Source organism: Azolla caroliniana, unplaced genomic scaffold (assembly GCF_043228905.1).
Source record: "Azolla caroliniana isolate FFs.n. ecotype wild unplaced genomic scaffold, voAzoCaro1.0.p SCAF_5, whole genome shotgun sequence".
In the NCBI taxonomy this organism is placed as follows: Eukaryota; Viridiplantae; Streptophyta; class Polypodiopsida; order Salviniales; family Salviniaceae; genus Azolla; species Azolla caroliniana.
Window position 1 is genome coordinate 3953812 of NW_028230440.1, and position 19437 is coordinate 3973248.

The following is a 19437-nucleotide window of genomic DNA, read 5'->3' on the forward strand; positions in this document are numbered from 1 at the left end:
AACTTCATGTGAACTTATGAGTACACACTCACACACAGAAACAAGAGGACCCAATGCTTCATGGTTGTTGAACCCAATGGTCATGGTGGCTATGGCTAATCTGAGAAGCAAGCAGCAGATACTTTGCAATCTTAGATAATATATCCCTTCTTTTTCTTCTTTTGTCGATCAATCATGGAATGTTATGCAGGTGAGATGCTTCAAAAGTATGCCAGGACCTCGTTCCTGCAGGCGAAAGATGATACTCGAGAAGATGCAACGAAGAAATAATGTTCAAAGCTTCCAAAACCTTATACAAAACCAGAAAGCTCTGCAGCGAGTTTTGATTCTGAATAAATTTTTGGCGAATCATCCTTTCCCATCCATGGAAGCTTCTGACCTTAAATGGTTACTTTTAATGGATGATATTAATATGCAGAATACTTGACTGTATTTTGTTTTTGACTTTAATTATATGTATTCACAAAACCATCAGCATCCATTCTAGAACGTGTAATCTCTTGTAAAACAGAATCTTAATATTTGATTCAGCACTTTGAATGGAAGCCTGCATAACAAAGTTTGTACTTTCATATTGTGTTTATGATGAACAATAGTACAAATTTGAGTTTGATGCTGTGAGCTTTACTTGCAAAACTGAGAAATAAGATTTAAATTTGAATTTGAAAACCAAAACAAAACCACTCAACCTATCTGCAGGCATGCAAAGTGATTTCATATAAAAGAGATAGCAACAACGTAGCACTACAATCGTCTCACCGACATTTTCACAATACGTCAATAACATGGAGAATATATGACAAACATTTTGATTAGAAATGAGAACAATGTATTGGTATGCCAGAATACTGTGTCTAGGAATACAAATAATGATGAATATCCGATGCTCTAACATTGGTGGTTCAAAACAGCATACTGTCAATTGATAGTTTGGACTATCAGAGTATATTTTTAATATTTGTACATTTCAATTTACATACATACCTGTTGATTAGAAAGAGCCATCTTTACATACCTATAAACTACTGCTACCCATAATGTTAAAACTACTCCATAACACATTCACAGGTAATTTTTGAAATACAATGTTGTATCACACAAGTTTGTTCCAGCACTAGAGAAGTAGTGAGGCTTATGCCAAAAGCAAAGGTACGGTTTATTAATTCATGAGATCAAATATTAATTTATGCTCTAAGGTTTCCTGCACACATTGTGAGTCACTTATAGCAATAAAAGCATGAGGAAGATGCAGCATTTGGCCAATATCTGAATCTATTAACACCATACCCAGCTATATCATATTCAAACACTAGAAAATGATGCTGCATATATCCAAAGCAAAGACTTCGTACTTTATGCTCAATGGTTTGCTGTGCATATAATGTTAGGAAAGCATTAGCCAATAGCTGAACCTAATAATACAATATCTTGCCATATCATGTTCACAAAAGGGACATTTTCATACAATTTTATGGACAAAAGGAATGACATCAGCCTGATAAGAAATGTTCTCAATCTCACCATCCTACACTATCATGCCACTTACAAGGTTACCTTTCAAGTGCTTGGAAGTCTTTGCCAGTTACGCTTCTCTGGGTATTGAGTAAACATCTTGTTTGTTAATACCAAGCAATAACCATTAATAGCATGGTAGCCGAAACTTGAAATAGCACCACACAACCAAGAACAAGATATTCATCAAGCAAAGCCTCTGAATTCTGGAGTAAGCTGTCAAATTTATATGAATAAAAGATAGACAGAAGGTACTTAACTCAAACACCTTCGCATTCAAAAGGATTGAAAGTGAAAACTGAGTATAACAACTAATTGTTTAAAGAATAATAATAATAATATCAGTTATTCAATGACTATGATGATCATTGTAGGGATCCCGAAATAACAAAATAATCATACACATTCTGTACAAAGAAAACTGTACATAAGTTGGTAAAACTACAGTACAGGCACATAGAAGAACCCTGTCCATTATGTGCCAAAGACCACTGATGGAAAAATTAAACTTCACATCTTTACTTCCAGAAAACCTTTTTGGTTCTCTTTCGATCAATAGCCTGCATTATAATTCATGTAACCGTGTAAAACACATCAGATTCAGTTTATCTGCAGGAAAGATGTCAGAAATGCATTTACCATCTTACCGCTTTGACAAATGCCCGCATGGTCAAAACCAGTAAATCTCGGGTTCTGTGTCATATAATCTCAATTAGCATTAACATCACCAGAAACTAATGAAACCTCACAGATATGAAGCTAAGACTGGCCTTCTACACAGACCAAAGAAAGTCATCATATGATGCGACTCATCAAACCAGAACAATGTGAAATTCAAAATACCAAGCTAAACTGCTCTATTTAATTATTGATTAATGATGAAAGGTAAGAAAGCCCTATTGAACGCACCGATTTTCTTCACAATCTAGCAGTTGGATGATGCCACCACTATTTATGATCGCACATTGACAATCCTTTACAACTTTAATCTCAACCTGCAAGATATTGCAGAAAGGACAGTAATGAATGCACAATTTTACTGGGCATGATAAAACACTACACTTGACAATGTCACAGGAGTCTCCATGTATTAGCAGACATATATATTGCCCTTATGAATTGAGATCCAAAATAAGTGTATTACAGGTGATTCTGATGCATATCTTTCATTTGACACAGCTTTCTTTCCATTTAACTTTTTCAGCTCATAACCAGATCGTCTCAATATCAAGGTAGCGGGCTCAAATGGACTGTCTTGAGAACTTTCAACCTACAGATAATGAGATAAATTCTTTATAAACGAAAACATTATAAAAAAAAGGATGAATAGTAGTGTGTAGCAGACTGACCCCCAGTTTCACAGAGAAAATCGCTTGCCCAAAATCAAGATACTCAGATAACTGATCCTTAATGCCATCTTCTGAAATAAACATTGCAAATCCCAATATTATATTTCAAGAACATGGATAAAATGGTATTCAGTTTTGTAAGTATTCAGTTAGCTGCAGAAAAATAAACTAAAAGATGCTGAAATGGCTAGGTACAAGCATAATCCTGTTTTAATGAAAACTTTATGAAAATGTACGGGCATGACGATACCTTTCCAATGACAAAGCAGCTTATTCTTCACACGTTATTCAGATGAGCAATAGAGCTAAGAATAACTAAGTATTCTTACAAGTAATATTATTGTCTAAGGCACCTTATTGTCCATACCTTATACACATGCAGTTTTTAATGAGCCAACAAAGTTAATCATATCTCAGAAATAGGGATTTATTACATGAAAGTAAAGTGTGTATGAAATAAAACATATGCTTACGTAAAGTTATGAAATTTCCATTGTTGACAAAGACCGAAATCATATTTCCCTGCCAAGGAAGTTATGGAAAGTTATTTGTTGATTTGAAACAAATTGACCAAATACGATACATGCGATGAACTTTTATCGTTCTTGTACTGGTGTTGTAATCATTTATAGTGCGGTTATCAATATAATCATTGAATGTACCAATTCTTATGCATTTCAATTTCATTTTGTTTATAGCAATGATAGTTTCCTTACTTTCCTGTTTCTATCATCCATCGGAGTGCACTCCAAAGACAGACGTGTATCTATATCATCAGCAGTAATAGTATACTCCGGTTGTGCAGCACCTGTAAAAACAAAAAGTCTGTTTAAATATTAGATAGGAAAACCACCTTTAATTAAAGAGGTTAAATAACACCTGCAATATGGAGATAATTCCGATCTTTGTTGTGCCGCACCCACTGTTTAGAAAGACCAATGAAAAATAGCAATCAATGATTCAACATTCTACTTCGCTATCAAATTAAAATTAATCATACATTTTCTACCTGAAAGTGACACAACTTAGTACCATTGATAGAATTACCAACTGCCCTAATTTTGTTTCCAAGGACTGCTTCCTCAGTTATGTGCAAACCTTCAATACCTGGTAAAGGGTCTGATTCTGTAATAAAAAAATTACTCTTGTAACACAAGTGATGAATTCATCTTTCTGTCTCTGTCAACATTAAGAATACAGTTTCGCATGATCATCGACAAAACCTCAAAGCCAACGGAAAACATAGCAATGATCAGATTTTCAGTATTAAAAACCATTATTTCAAATAATCTATTTCAATACATCAAGACAGATAGGAACCCTATGTTTGATATGACTGTCTGAATCAGCAGCAGAACAAACATATTCTGGACCAACACTTGATAATAAAAAATTAGCAAAAGAACTAGGCAAGCCATTACCTAAACAGAAAAGGATAGCTCAGAGTAATCTCCATGTTCATTCTGACCTTTCAAAGGATTTTTTATTTTTTTTTGACGATAATTAAACCCCTGTTCTAGAATTTAAAGCATGGGAGAGATCAATTTTCTAAAGTATACCATCAGAAGAACTCTCTTCATGAAGAGTAGGTAAATGTGGCTCTGTGTCATGAACTTGTCCTCCACGAATTGGATTTGAATCCTCATATGAATTGATTTGAGGATCATTTCTGGTGTGAAAAACATGAAAGTTATGAGATTCGTCTGGCCTGCATAGAATTTCAAATGGAATAATATCAGTTGATTATCATCAGCGACAGAAACAGTGCGAAATGAAGCTTACAATAAGGTGTATACCTCCTAACATTTTCGGTGAAGTAATTAGGAGACTGAATGAGGGGGGAACTGGGTGAATATGGTCTCTCAGTTTGCCTATACATTGGCACCATATCCAGCCCATGAGGTCCCTGTTATGATTCAAGATTTCTTATTAGTTAAGGTGACATATATGGCGACTTGAACCCTCGTTTCTAACAGGAAATTGCACTGTTCTTACTGGAGATCGAGGTGTTTGTAACCGTGGATGGATTCGTGAAGGTGAAGGAGCTTGCTGGGCTGATTTATATGCATGGGAATTGTCCCATAGTTGGCTGGGAGGTATAGAATCCCGCCTTCCCTACATGACCAATTAGCAACATTACATTAGCAACATTACAGGCAGCTGCATTTTAAACTTCGGTCACAGATTTCTAAAAGCAAAAATTGCCTCTCAGCAGATGTAGTCAGTCAGTTAATTTTCAAGTGTTACAGACTAGGTCACTAAAACTTAAAAAAATATGTGGTGAGGTAGAATAAGATAGCTAATTTATTAATAAATAGGAAAAGTGTTTAATGTGAACTCATAGTTAAGGAAATAAAAAATAAGCCTTGTAAATTGAAGTACCTCTTCACGAAGATGCTGCACTAGCATCTGCATGCAAAAAGTAACATGTAGTTATCACATCACTATATAGAACCTCAATAGTTAAAGATAAGATTACTTCAAATTACAACAGCACTTATATTAAAGGAATAAAACATATCAATGCCATCCATGTGAGTAATAAAATATGTCTCACGACCACCTATGTACAATCTCAAATGTAATGTCCAAGTCAGTGACACAGGTAAACCCCTCCCAAAAGATAGCAGGAACAGACTGCAGTCGTAGGGGAAACATTGTTGGAGTAGGTGTACAAAAGTTACAATGTGTTACTAAAGAAAGTAAAGCCAAATGATGATCGGGGAATTGTTTACCTCTGTGCCACAGTCAGCAGAATAATTGCATGATGCACATCATAATAGTAGAGACTACAGTAAAAACGAAATTATCACCAACGAAGACAAATTAATAGAGAAGAGTAACTTGAGAAAGATGATGATATGTTAATGTCCGCGATGGTCAACATGACCCATGGGACTAATAATGCTGACATGAAAAACTAAAGTTGTTTCCTACTTTCACTCTTTGGATTTTCCATGACTTTGGTTATGTGGTCAGGTAGAGGAGCAAAGACACTCCTAGAGTCATTGGCAATGGTTACATCCTTGTAGGCTTTCTTGAAAATCATGACCAATGTCCTCATTCGCAAGGCATTCTAAAATGATATGTTCTTCTATGTTTGGTACGTTGAAGCAACATAGATCACATATTTTCTATCTCTTCTATATATTCAGCTAACCCCCAATTTCTATTTTCATGTCTTATCGTGTGTATCAGTGTGGAGGTACGTCTCGATCACTTCAGCAGGAGTGTCCAGATGTGAACTAGGGCATTACAGCCTCACTGGGTAAAGTTCCCAAATATCAAGTATAATTGTAGCTGCAATTGTACTTGAAGTTAGATCTATGTTGGGTTGTTCTGCATTTAAAGTGGAGATCTCTCATTTTGCATTCAGTGTTGGGATTAAAGGCTCTTTAGGTTTCTCTAACTAAACTAGAAAACGAGTTTAAATTATTTACTACATTCTAATTCTTGTTAAAGTTATACAGTCTCGTTTTTAGAGCTGTACTACAACTTCTAAAAGAATATTTTTTGTAGTTTGAATGGGATCCTTGTACAAGATTCCACTCAGCATTAAATAAGTATTTATGAGACCATAACTTAGCTGTCACATCAATATTTAAAGCTCTTCTTCTAAAAGCATATTCTAGGTATCTTGGATAGCATACATATATGTGTGTGTGTGCACACTCCTACCTTGTATATTCTTTCTTAAGTAGTAGGCTCTTGTTTTGCAGAACTGCTTCTATTTCTTTAATCCCTCCTATGTGTTAGACCCCATAATCATTTTTAGTTTTTATATCTCTGCCTTCATAAAAATCGAATGGTTTAAACACTTCGGTTCGGGTTTTTTTAACGGTTCGGTTCGGTCTCAACATTTAGAAATCGCGGTTTAAATGGTTTTTTATTTTTTGTATTTTTTTTTAATTTTAAAAAAATAAAAAATTTGTTTTTAAACCATCTTTTCATTTTCATGCCTTATTCTCACATTTTAGGAAAATCTTTAAAATTTTGAAAATTTAAATAATGAAATTTCTAAGTTTTTAAATTTAAATTTTGACCTAAGCTGAAAACCGAAACCGAACCACAAAACCGTGGTTTTACTGGTTTAATGGCTTAACGGTTTGAAAAAAAAATTAATGGTTCGGTTCAATGGTTTCACCCGGTTCAGTTCAGGTTTCTAAAATTTTAAACGGTTCGGTTTAAAACCAGTTCGGTTTTGACCATCTCGAACCAAACCGTTGCCGATTGTTACTTCAGATATTTCAGAAAGCTGTCATTCTATTTTCTACTTCCTTAGAACTGGTATCAGAGCGAGGTTGAATCCTCTCAAGATCTCCATTGTTTAGTCTCCACATTGCATAAGTGGGAGTTTTGTTTTTCATGTTCGTTCTGTAATCCTTCTTTCACCACAGAAAATACATCAGCCAATGTTGGTGTAGAATTCAGGAAATTTGATGGCACTGGATTCGACTTATGGAAGGTTAGAATGGAAAGCACACTTTTCTTACAAAGGATGTGCAAAAGCATTGGAGGAAAACAAATCAGCTGGCATGGATGATGCGACTTGGAAACTGCTCAATCGTAAGGGCTGACTAGTGGTCATGAGTTATGGGGCAAACTGAAGACTATGTACGAGTCAACCACTGCAGTGAATCAAGTTCACCTAATGAGAAGGCTCATTACTGCACAACTTGAAGATGCAAAGTCTGCAGCTGAACACATTTCCACATTTAATGGTCTACTCAATCAACTTCAAGATGTAGGTTTACAGATCTTTGATAACAAACTGAAGGCTATCTTTTTACTCATGATGTTGCCTGAAACGAGGCGCTTGTTGTCTCACTCTCAAGTAGTGCAAGCCTTACATTTGATGGCGTTATCGGAGCAATCCTCAAAGAAGAAATTCATCGAAAAGCAAGTGGGGAGTCTTCTAGTTCTGCCAACATAACAAGAGGGAGAGCTGTAACAAAGAATGTGTCAATGCAAAGGTCCAGAAGCAAAAGCAACGGGAAAGAAATCACTTGCTTTCAGTGTGATCGTAAAGGGCAAAAAGCCTGATTGTAGATTTTATAAACAAGAGCTTGAAAGAACGAAGAAGAATAAAAAAGATACATCAGAAAAGACACATGATTTGGACAATAAAAAAGGAAAAGAGAGGGAGAAGGTGAATATAGCCCCTAGAATCATCATTAAAGAGATTCTTGACACAGAGGACATATTGTGTGCTGCAGACATCAAAATTACTGATACAGCTATAGTAAATGCATTATTAGCCGTACAAGATTCTGTCATGCAGACTTGGATAATTGACTCTGGTGCCTCTTTTCATTGCACAAGGAGTGCTTTCTCTCATTTTCTGCAGGCAACTTTGGAAGGTTCACCTTGGAAATAACCATACCTGCAACATTGAAGGAATGGTCAACAACTAACACTAGACCAAGTTTGGTATGTTCCCAGGATTAAGAAGAGCTTGTTGTCTGTGGAACAGCTTAACTTACAAGGCTATTCTACAATCTTCACAGGTGGAACCTGGAAGATTGTACGTGGAACAAGACTAATTGCCCAAGGAAGCAAGAGGGGTATATTGTATTGCCTCTTACTGTTCAATTTATTGCAATTACAGATGCAGAAAATGGAGTCGAATTGTGGCACAAAACATTAGGTCAAATGAGCCAAACGGGCTTGGACATTCTACTCCCTTCTCAAAAGCTAGTGACCAAAGGTAATAAGCTTGATTTTTGCAATGATTGCCTTCATGGAAAACAAGTAAAATGTTCTTATAACATTGGTTCTTCAAGGAAAACAACACCACTTGAGCTCATACACTCTGATTTATGTACTATGCCTACTAAATCCTTAGGAGGCTCCTTACATTTTGTACTTTCATTGATGATTACTCTAGAAAGTGTTGGGCATATTTGTGTTACACCGTCGATTACTCCTCTATCGGTTACTATCGGCTGAGCACACACTCTCTATCTCTCTATTCCTAACCTTCGTCTCTCCCTTTCCGTTCTCAAATACTCGATATATATACAGTCCTCTATGCTCGGTGCCTTCCCACCATTCTTCCTTAATATTCGGCTTCCTTTGTTCGGGTGCTAATGCCTGGTTCCCTTTGATTCGTTTCACACCTTGTCACAATTGTCCCACCGGGTAACAATTTGCTAAAGGATAAGATTGAAGTGTTCGCTGTTTTCAGAAACTTTCATGCCTTTATCACTACTCAAACAAGCTTTAAACTAAACTGTCTTGAGGATAGACAATGCAGCTGATTTACAAATTTTTGTGCAAAAAAAGGAATCAAGAAAGAGCTTACAGCTTCATACTCTATGTGAAAGGGTTTGATGTATGCTGTCCACAGTCAATCTCCCTAATGCATTTTGGTGAGAGGCTTTACAAATTGCAGTGCACAGTATTAATCTATCCCCACACAATTCATTCAAAGGTGGCATACCGGAGGAGATTTGGTCTGGCAAATCAGCCTCATATGATCATATGCATTTTCGATTGTGAAGCTTTCGTGCACGTTAGACAATAGCTATGAAACAAGCTGGATGCAAAATCCATCAAAGGCGTCTTTCTAGGATATGGCGCGGAAGGTGAGATGGGTTATTGAATTTGGTTACTTCATCTCCGAAAGGTAATCAGAAATCATGATGTTGTATTCAATGAAGCAAAGTTGCTCAAAAGAAATTGTACTTCATTAGAATAAAAACAAAAGAGTGAAATTTCAGCAACAGCCAACCACTGGCTCAAGAATAACATCTCCGGGTGAAGATGAACAAGTAGAGATCTACAAACCAGTTCTATTTCCAGAAGAAGATGGACAACAACAAAGAAATTTTAAACCCTGAAGATGAAGATAAAATACAGCCACCTACAAATAAAGAAATAACTGCAGAACTACAGCAAGAAGATATTCCATTAGATCTAGAACCAATTCCAGATAATGTAGATCACTGGGTTAGGAGATCAACACAGCTGAGACATCCAACCCAAAGGGATGACCCATCTCTTCATCAAATTCTCATAACAAATGAAGGGGAGCCTCTCACTCTTAAAGAGGCTAGGAAATGTGAGCATTTTAACAAGTGGGAGTGTGAGAAAAGCTGTTAATAGCAGCAGAGGAACAGTTGTTAGAACAAAAAATAGACACAGTAAAGCTGTGAGAAGGCTGTTAGACAGCAGTAGCAAAAATGGTTGCAAAGAGTAGAGGCACGGCCAAAGAGTAGAGCTTCTTTGCAAGGAGTAGCAAAAATAATCTCTTTACAAAAGAGGTTGGTATAGCCTATTTATACAAAATTGGGGAACATGGGTGAAATGGTTGTTTGGTAGTTAAGTGACTCTTGTACTACCAAAACAGTACAATAAACTAGGAATAAGAGAGAATATCTTGGAAAAGGTGGAAGAGAGAGAAGGCATTTAAAGCGTTGCAGATTCTAGAGAGAGAAGAATCTAGGAAGAGAGAATGTAGAAGATAAATAATAAAGATGAAAGAGAGCGCAAGTCTAGAGCTATCACCCTCCAACACCTCCTCTCAGCTCTCTCAACTCCAGAACGGCTTAGTAAATAAATCAGCCACATTTTCTTGAGTAGGACAATATGTCAAGTTGATGACTTGTGATTTCACTAATTCACGAACAAAATGGTAGTGCACTTCAATATGTTTTGTTCTACCATGAAATGTTGAGCTATGTGCCACGGCATGGGCACTTTGGTTAGTGAAAAGTGCAATAGGAGAGTCTTGCAAAACACCAATGTCACAAAACAATTGCATTAACCATAGCATCTCATAGAAAGTATCCAAGTAGGCTCGATATTCGGTTTCCGTCGATGAAGTAGAAACTGAGTTTTGCTTCTTTGATTTCCAAGAAATCAAGCTTGAACCTAACATAAAACAATAGCCAAATGTGGACCTTCTAGAATCCATATCACTTGCCCAATCAATGTCCGAGTAGCCAACAAGCTCAATGCCGCCTCTAAAAGAGAGACCATAATCAAGTGTATTGGCCAAATACCTAAGAACTCGAATAGTTGCTTGCCAATGACTTTGTCTTAGAGGACTTGAGAATTGGCTAAGAATACTCACACTAGTACAAATCAGGCTTGGTGTAAGTTAAGTGAAGAAGAGACCCAATTAACCCTCTATATTTTATGATATCTTCAAATATGGGAGAATTGTCTTCACGAGATAGCTTTGAGTTTGGATTCATTGGACAAGAGAGTGGTCTGCAATTTGACATGTTATAGGTCTTAAGGAGCTGCCTGAGATACCTATGTTGGCTAAGGAAGATACCACCATGTGATTGATAGACCTCCATACCTATGAAATAATGGAGAAGTCCTATAAATCAGTCATTTCGAATGTTGTTTTGAGGTCAGCGCGGAGCTCCTCGATTTTAGAAGGGACCCTGTAATTAAAAGGTCATCAACATATAATATGATCAAGCATAGCAAATTATCTTCGAAACAAACGTAGAGATTGTTGTCAGCATAACAGTGCTGAAACCCAAGATAGAGAGAGAGAGAGAAGGTATCAATTTTGTCATGCCAAGCTTTGGGAGCTTGCTTTAAGCCATACAAGGCTTTGTGTAACCTGTAGACCATGTTTTCCTACTCTGAAATCTCGAAACTTGGAGGTTGTTCAACATAAACCTCCTCTATCAAGTCATCATTAAGGAAGGTTGACTTGACATCCATTTGAAAGATGGGCCATTTGTTGTGAGCAGCAAGTGCAAGCGCACATCGAATAGAGGTGTACCTTGTTGTTGGAGCAAAAGTTTCCTCGTAATCTACTCCTTCAACTTGTGAGTAGCGTTTTGCAACTAGACATGCCTTATGCTTTTCCAAAGTACCATCAACATGGTACTTGGTCATGAAAATCCATTTCAATCCAACAACTTGCCAATGTTGAGGCCGAGGGACCAGCTCCCATGTATGATTCCGCTCAATGGAATTAAGTTCAACTTCCATTGCTGCTTTCCACTTCGGAAGAACAATGGCCTCTTTTGTTGTTGTGGGTTCTTGTGATTGCACAACAGTGCACAGTAAGGCAAAGTTGCATGAGTGACGAGGCCGTTGTGACCTTCGTGTTCTTTTCTTTCTTATAGGCCGTTTTGGACTCTTAAAAGACGTTAAAATTTCTTTCTTTCTTTTCATGTTGGTCGGAGAACCAGATGTACACTCATGAAGTTCAAAATCGGAGAGATGGGAATCACAAATGGTGGCTTGAAGCCACTTGGGAAGTGGTGGAAGTGGGTGTGTAGAGGGAGGGGAAACGATTGGAGTTGAGGAAGGAGTTTGAATTGTTGGCGAAGTTAGAGGTTGAGTAGGAGGAGATGGGGGGATTGAAGGTGAGACATCTTCGTCTAAAATAGGAGATTTCGGAGCAGCTGGGATTCAACCCTGAACTCAGGTGAAAGCCTAGAGTCATCCAGCTCTCCACAACACTATTTTGTTGAGGAATGTTGGTTGTAGAAAATTGGCAAGCAATGCCTCATTGAGAGCAAAAACGATGGAAAGCGTGCAAGATAAACTCTCCACCATTGTTGGACCTAAACTTTCGAACTTTCTTTGATGTTTCGCGACAAGAGCTACCCATTCTTGAAATTTCGTGAAGGCTTGAGATTTCTCTACAAGAAAATAAACCCAAACCTTACAAGAGAAATCATCAATGATAAGCATGAAGTGGTGTGCACCACCATGAGTAGTGGTTTTAATGGGACCACAAAGATCCATGTGCACCAACTCCAAGATAGATATTACACGGTGAGTGGCTTCATGAGGGAAAGGCTCTCAATGTTTCTTGCCATGAAGACAAGCAACACATGGGTATTGGGAGTTTTGAAAATAGGAAGACCCTCAACTAGTTGTGAAGAGGAAAGGCTCTCGATGTTGCTTGCCATGAAGACAAGCAACACATGGGTATTGGGAGTTTTGAAAATAGGAAGACCCTCAACTAGCTGTGAAGAGGAGAGCTTTTTAAGAGAATCATAATTGAGATGATTGAACCTAGCATGAGACAACATGGGATCTTCTTGTAGACCGAAAGTAAGTTGGCAAATATGCAAGGCCCATGTAGCACACCTTGAAGAACGGCAGGTTCGTCATTTGACGAAGTGTTAAGAAACACATTACCCACACACGAAGCCTCCATACTTGAGGCATCTCATATGGAGATTTGGGAGGAGCTAGGCTTCACATCATGCAAAATGGATTTGTCATAAGGCATGTGTGCAGTGGCACCACTGTCTACTAACCACTCATCAATGGTTTAGGTAGGTGGTCCATCCAAATGTGAAGAATGCTCCTCAATGACAAGGAAAATAGTTTCTTTGGCTGAGTGGGCCGCGTTTGATTTTGGTATAGGTTGACTCTTTGGGGAGTTGGGGAATGGTTGATAAAACCATAGTATGAACCATACGTACCATACGTGCATTCGCATTTGCGAATAGTTCAATCATTCGAGTATGGTAAACACCCTCGAAGAATGGTAAATACCATACTTTTGGATTAACTATTTATTATGAGGTAAAAAAACCTAATAAACAAAATAAACAAAAAAAATCTTTAAAAAAGGGGAGAAAAAACAAATAAAAAAACACAAGAATGTTTGAATAACATTCACATTCGTTTTCCAACGTAAGAAAACGAATGTTATGCTAGACGAACATGAATTTTACGTACTGTGGATGAAACAATGGTGGCATGTGAGGCCATGGATAACCTCCTCTTGAGCTACAACTAGACAATTTGCAGCAGCTGTAAGTAGATGCTCAAGGTCTTTCTACACCTCCCTAGATGCTAGGTGAGGCTTAGATGAGGGGGAAGAAAAAAAAACCTTCTCTGTAGGTTGGGAGAGTGGCTGCTAAGAGAACCTCCTCTATAGGTTTGGGAGGGAGGCTGCAAAGAAAAGAAAAAACTCCTCTTAAGGATGGGAGGTTGGATAAAAAGAAGATAGGTTTGTGTGCTCTTTGGCAAAAAAATCAGGCTGAGGCTATGGAGACCTCACTGCTCTAATACCATGTGAGAAAAGCTGTTAATAGAAGCAGAGGAACAGTTGTTAGAACAAAAAATAGACACAGCCAAAGAGTAGAGCTTCTTTGCAAGGAGCAGCAAAAATAATCTCTTTACAAAAGAGGCACAGGTACAATAAACTAGGAATAAGAGGGAATATCTTGGAAAAGGTGGAAGAGAGAGAAGGCATTTAATGCGTTGCAAATTCTAGAGAGAGAAAGCATTTAAAGAGTTGTAGATTCTAGAGAGAGAAGAATCTAGGAAAAGAGAGAATGTAGAAGATAAATAATAAAGATGAAAGAGAGTGCAGGTCTGGAGCTGCCACCCTCCAACAAGGAGCTCGCCATGCAAGAGGAGATCAAAGCACTCCATGAGAATAACACATGGGAGCTTGTGGAGCTACCCAAAGGTAAAAGGGCTATACCCAACAAGTGGGTCTAAAAGGTAAAGACTCTAGAAGGTAAACCCAAGTATAAGGCTCATTTAGTAGCCAAAGGGTACAAACAAATACAAGGAATTGATTTTCAGGAGGTTTTTGCTATTTCAGCCTTATTGGATTTGGAGCTGTATCAAATGGATGTAAAGACGGTTTTCCTTCATGGTAGCCTAGATGAGGAACTTTATACATTGCAGCCTGAAGGGTTCCCGATTCCAGGAAAAGAGCATTTAGTTTGTAAACTTTGACACAGTCTTTATGGGCTAAAACAATCCCCACGTCTTTGGTAGAAGAAATTTTATTCTTATGTATGAATGCTATTTCTAAGTATATGTAGGACTGTGTGTATGCTACATGTTCCTTTTTTATTTCCTTATGCTAGTGGGGAAATGTACAAATAATAAAATTTGCAGAAGGTTAAGTAATGCACATCAGGAACATGTATTAGATATCAACACTCACAAGAGTTCTACAGTTGATAACGAGAATGGTATCTATAGTTGAAATATTGCAGATTTACTGCAGAGACAGATCACACACCTTTATACCATTGACGATTGAATATGGATCTTCAGTCTCAGGTTGCAAATTATAGTCCACAAGCAAAGTCATAAGTGAAGACATGTGTGAACGAATGTCCTGATTTGCACTCTTGAACATAGAAAGGAGGAAGTTTAGTGAATCATGAGAAAGCCAGATGTGCCAATCTTGGACAATAATAATTTAAAGCTGAGAAATATCCTGAAACAGAAATAATATAATATTTCCAGCCTGGCAAGAAATTACCCAAATTTCAGATTTTAGCCTTGCATTCTCCTCCACAAGTGCTGGTTTTTCTATAAGTTCTTCCTGATATTTCTCAATAGTCTGAAGAGGAAAAGGTGATAAGAAATCTGGTGAATAATTTGTTAGACAAAGAGACAAAGATTCTAAAGTTAGTAACAGACCTGTCTCAGTTCATGAATCCTTCTTTGCAAAAATTGGTTTTCATGCACTAATTCGATTTCCTGTAGACGAGACACAGAGAATTTCATTGGGCAGTCCGAATCACAAATGATGAAACTTACAGATGAAAGAAAGTTATGATCTTCATGCAATACTTTTGACATAGCATCTGTCAGTTGTCTTTTTAATTGTTTAATCTCCTCCTGATGTTTAAGGGTGCTCGGGATAAGTTCCTATAAAATGAAATTAGGAATTAGTTTTCTCATGTAAGGTTCTGAAGAGGTCATAAAAATATATTAAATGGTAGCTTTCTGATAATACCTGCCAATTCCGCAGGTTTCCATGAGCCCCTGGTTGCATTCTTGAATCAAATTCTCCTTCTCTGCTGGCCCTAATTAATTACATCAGTAATAACAGGTGAGTTAACAAAATAATTCAATTGGAATTCAGGAATGGACAGCCAATAATTAGCATATCACATTACAAGACATTCTAATTACAAAAGATATCAAAGAAATAAGTATAGCTTCCTCTGTAATTATAACAGGATAACACAAAAAAGACTTCGAACTTCTTGACTTCATTCATCATTTTACATTTCAAAACAGAAAATTGGGTTCTATTTCCCTCATCCAAAACACCATTTTACAAGTGAAAACAGCATGTGAGTTCTATACTCCAAACCCTAGCACAAAATATACTTTTTTATACCTCTAATATCATTCTATCGTTCTCCTCTATCCAGGAATCTCTTTGGAGACATTGCACATAATCTGGCTAAAGACATGACTGTTTGATTTTCAATTAGCAAAATTTACAGTATACATTTTGTATTATTCGGTCTACCTTTCATTGGAAACACCTGAGTGTTACTGGACTATTATTATGGTTCCCACAATTAAAAAATTTAATTAACAACCCCTGCAGACTAACCTGGCAGTTGGTGAAGATGACTGAGAGAGACCACCATTTTGCTGATTCCTATAATTTACAAATCCATTGATGCCAACGTAATGCCCATATTGATGGCCTTGTAGTCCATTTGGAGGATAATGATAATTACCATCTAAAAATAATCGAGTATCCGGATGGACAATCAAGGAGCTTAAAGGATCACCAGAATAACCATTCACTGTTAAAGGATCTCCTGGAATGGGATTAGAACCTTGTACTAAGCCACTCCTTTCAGGAGTAGAAGGACGTAATAGTACATCATCCTTGGGGACATTTCCAATTTGTCTTGGTTTATGTGCTTGAGCAATTTTCTTTAAGCAATGGCCAATAAAAGTTACTGGATGCTGATCCAAAAACAGAATCTAATAATGTGAAGCACAAAAAATTATACTTACATGATTCTGCAATTCCTGTTCAGTGACCATCAGGGCAGATCTTAATTTTTCATTCTCTGATATCTAATCAGAAGAATAAAAACTCTCAGCTTCACCAAACATGTTTCATGATGTTTCATGGTTTAGAAATATAGATAAATTCAGAATATAAAAATGTGTCTGAAATCTAATGAATACATAAGTCAAGAAACTTAAAGATAGATCAAACTAACAATATCAGACACGTATGGAAGTTGGAACAAAGTTCTTCAGGCAGCATTAATGAAATACCTCTCGTAGATACATATAATTAAGTCATATTGTATAGTCCGAATACTGGAGATAGATATTCTCTCAAATTATTGAGGTGAGTCAATGACACCAGATGAACATTATCAGCCATACAGGAAAATTTCTGGCATGGCCATGATTCCTTTTTGACTTAGTCATTTCACACTTAATCACTGAATATAACCACTAAGCTTAACACATAACTATGGTTAGTGTTTGAAAATAAATACTGGTGATATTTTAGAAAACAATACCATCATTAAATCCAGTGCCTTACAAATCCTGCCGTATGGAGGAATATTAACTAGATACAGTAGATTATGTAGTATGACGTAGAGTGATTAAGTTATTGTCTTCCAATGCAAATCACCACACCTCCCCATGTGAATCTTTTGTGAATCTAGTTTTCGTCCTAGTGTCTAGTAAACGCCAACTATTATCATACTTCTGTTCTTCAATTATGTGTACCATGAAATTAAACTTGATGGTTGTTAGTAAAATGGCATCACAGTCTCATTTGGTTTGAATCCAGCCCAGTAATCAAGCAGCCTAATTCTGAAGATAATACAAAAACTGAATGCACAAATGACATCCAATCTCAAATATGCCTCAAAGAAGTATTGTATCATATAACCATTGTGGAGGAGGATAGCATCGAAAGGATAGTTACAGGGAAAGTTTGATGTCTTTCCTCGCATCTCTTTCTCTTTGTTATTTTAATAAATAATCGCCTTTTCCAGGGCAATGTGAATGATTGATTAAAGTCTCAGCTATGAGGATTTTTGCTATGATAATAGAAATCATGTTTAGCCTCAGTTTTTGAATTGGAAAAGTTATGATTCTCTCTGGCTTATGAAAATTGCCTTCCTCATCATTAGTCGAGGGAGCCGAGAGGATCCAAGGTGGCATGATAGACTTCTTGGTTGGTTTTTCCTTCCTCCCAAGAGAGTTAGGGTTTCTTTCCCTCCTGTTCACATCAACCTAATGAAGGGATCTTTACTCTCAAAATCAAGGGCACCTTTGTTCCCAAACATTCATTCAGACCAACCCCAACCTGCTCTAATTGTTTCAAAGAAATACACTTAAAAAAGAAAATCCCTTCTAGCAAAATAATATGATAAGTGTACCTCCTTGCCTAATGGAACAGTCTTGCCTAGGAAAGCAATGCACTAAAAAGAGAGAATTTCTTTGAGCAAGATAATACGACAAGAGGTCATTCTTAAGAATGAAAGTGTCTTTCCTAAGAAAAAAAGCCACATTCTTTTTTGAACATCTACCAAGATACAGAGTTCTTGACTGATAGAAAGATTTTTGCTTGCAGAAAACGAAAAATTCTCTCAAATCCTATATCAAGGTAATGATAAAAGGCTTTCCTGGATAATGGAAATATTGTTTCTCATAGAAAAAGTCGCATTTTTCTCAAATTAATTATATTGATAGAAAACAGTAGTGAGATCAAGAAAAAATATGATAGAAAGCCTACTTGATGTAATCATGTAAATGGTATCATTAAGAAGAACAAGAAGAAACCATCTAACACATCAATGGTAAAGACCTATCTGTTCTTGCTATGTTGAATAGATCAGTAAATAGAAAGAATTCCCCTAGCCTGAGAATGGTAGAAGAGGACCTTACTTGAGCTAATTCTATCAAAAGACAGCATTAAGAAGAAAACAACTCCTTCTAGATTATATCGAGAGATAGCAGAGAAAAGAAGGAATCCTCGTAGATTTATGTAAGCATGCAGTACTCATGAAAAAAATTCTTTATCGAAATGTGTAGCATTAAACAGAAAAAGTGATATGCTTCTTTTACCAAGATGAATGATATAATAACGCACCTGATCTCTCAAAGCCGAAGCTTGATCTCTGAGGACAGAAGAAGCAACTTCAATGGCCTGAACAACAACTTCTCTGTCGGGAGGAGAAGGAGGAATGGTGTGTCTAGGTCTACCATTAGACCTCGCCATCTCCAGATCTGCAAGAGCATCAGATAAAGCAGAGGATTTCTGAAGAAGAGTAGAATCTTCTGATGATGACGATGATGGTAAGGCAGCAACATTATTACTTCGAAGATGATGGTACTGATGAAGTTGCATAGAAGATCTCGTATTGTTGTAGAATGAAGAAGTGGTGGGTGAGGTATTTATAGGTGTTGTTTGGTTAAGAGGAAGATGATGATGATGATTATGATGATTGTTTGTCGTATGGTTTAATCCTTCATTTTTTCCGCCATAGCTGAAATGATCTGTTCTTCTTGGGTCGTAGGTCGAAAGAGGAGGTGGAGGAGGGCCATTTCTATGGAAATTAGGACTATAATCTGATGCGGCTAGCTGATGTGACATGAGCTGAAGCAGCTTCCTTCAATCAAAAATGAAGGAGTTTCGGAGGAGAAGGACGAAGATGGATATGGAGATGAAGAACTAAGAACGAAGAACGATGGATAAGGATGACGATGAACGAACGAACGAACGAACGAACGAATGAAGATGTAGGCGGAAGAACGACGAAGAGAGGAACGAATGGATTGAATATGTAAGGCAGAAGAAATCTGCTTAATGAATGAGTGATTT

At 37.1% G+C, this 19437-nt stretch overlaps 1 protein-coding gene across 3 annotated transcripts; it reads right to left on the minus strand.

The window, feature by feature from the left end:
- Nucleotides 1-1890: 1890 nt before the first annotated feature.
- On the minus strand, nucleotides 1891-19227 carry LOC147863733 (uncharacterized). 3 transcript variants are annotated; one of them, XM_087319437.1, is made up of 21 exons: nucleotides 18706-19227; nucleotides 16596-16658; nucleotides 16180-16511; nucleotides 15568-15637; nucleotides 15402-15479; nucleotides 15249-15308; nucleotides 15088-15168; nucleotides 14842-14952; nucleotides 5244-5270; nucleotides 4857-4976; nucleotides 4658-4767; nucleotides 4421-4569; nucleotides 3871-3986; nucleotides 3741-3783; nucleotides 3578-3669; nucleotides 3335-3383; nucleotides 2862-2929; nucleotides 2657-2782; nucleotides 2422-2507; nucleotides 2160-2205; nucleotides 1891-2072 (listed from the first exon to the last, which is right to left on the minus strand). In XM_087319437.1, exons 1-21 carry the CDS (start codon nucleotides 19207-19209, stop codon nucleotides 2031-2033), a joined length of 2373 nt encoding a protein of 790 aa, XP_087175563.1. In that variant the 5' UTR covers nucleotides 19210-19227; the 3' UTR covers nucleotides 1891-2030. The 3 variants fall into 3 exon arrangements, with proteins under 3 accessions (XP_087175563.1, XP_087175562.1, XP_087175564.1); XM_087319436.1 differs by having other exon boundaries at nucleotides 1892-2072; nucleotides 2862-2932; XM_087319438.1 differs by lacking the exons at nucleotides 1891-2072; nucleotides 2160-2205; nucleotides 2422-2507; nucleotides 3335-3383 and having other exon boundaries at nucleotides 2654-2782; nucleotides 2862-2932.
- Between the last annotated feature and the right edge of the window lie 210 nt (nucleotides 19228-19437).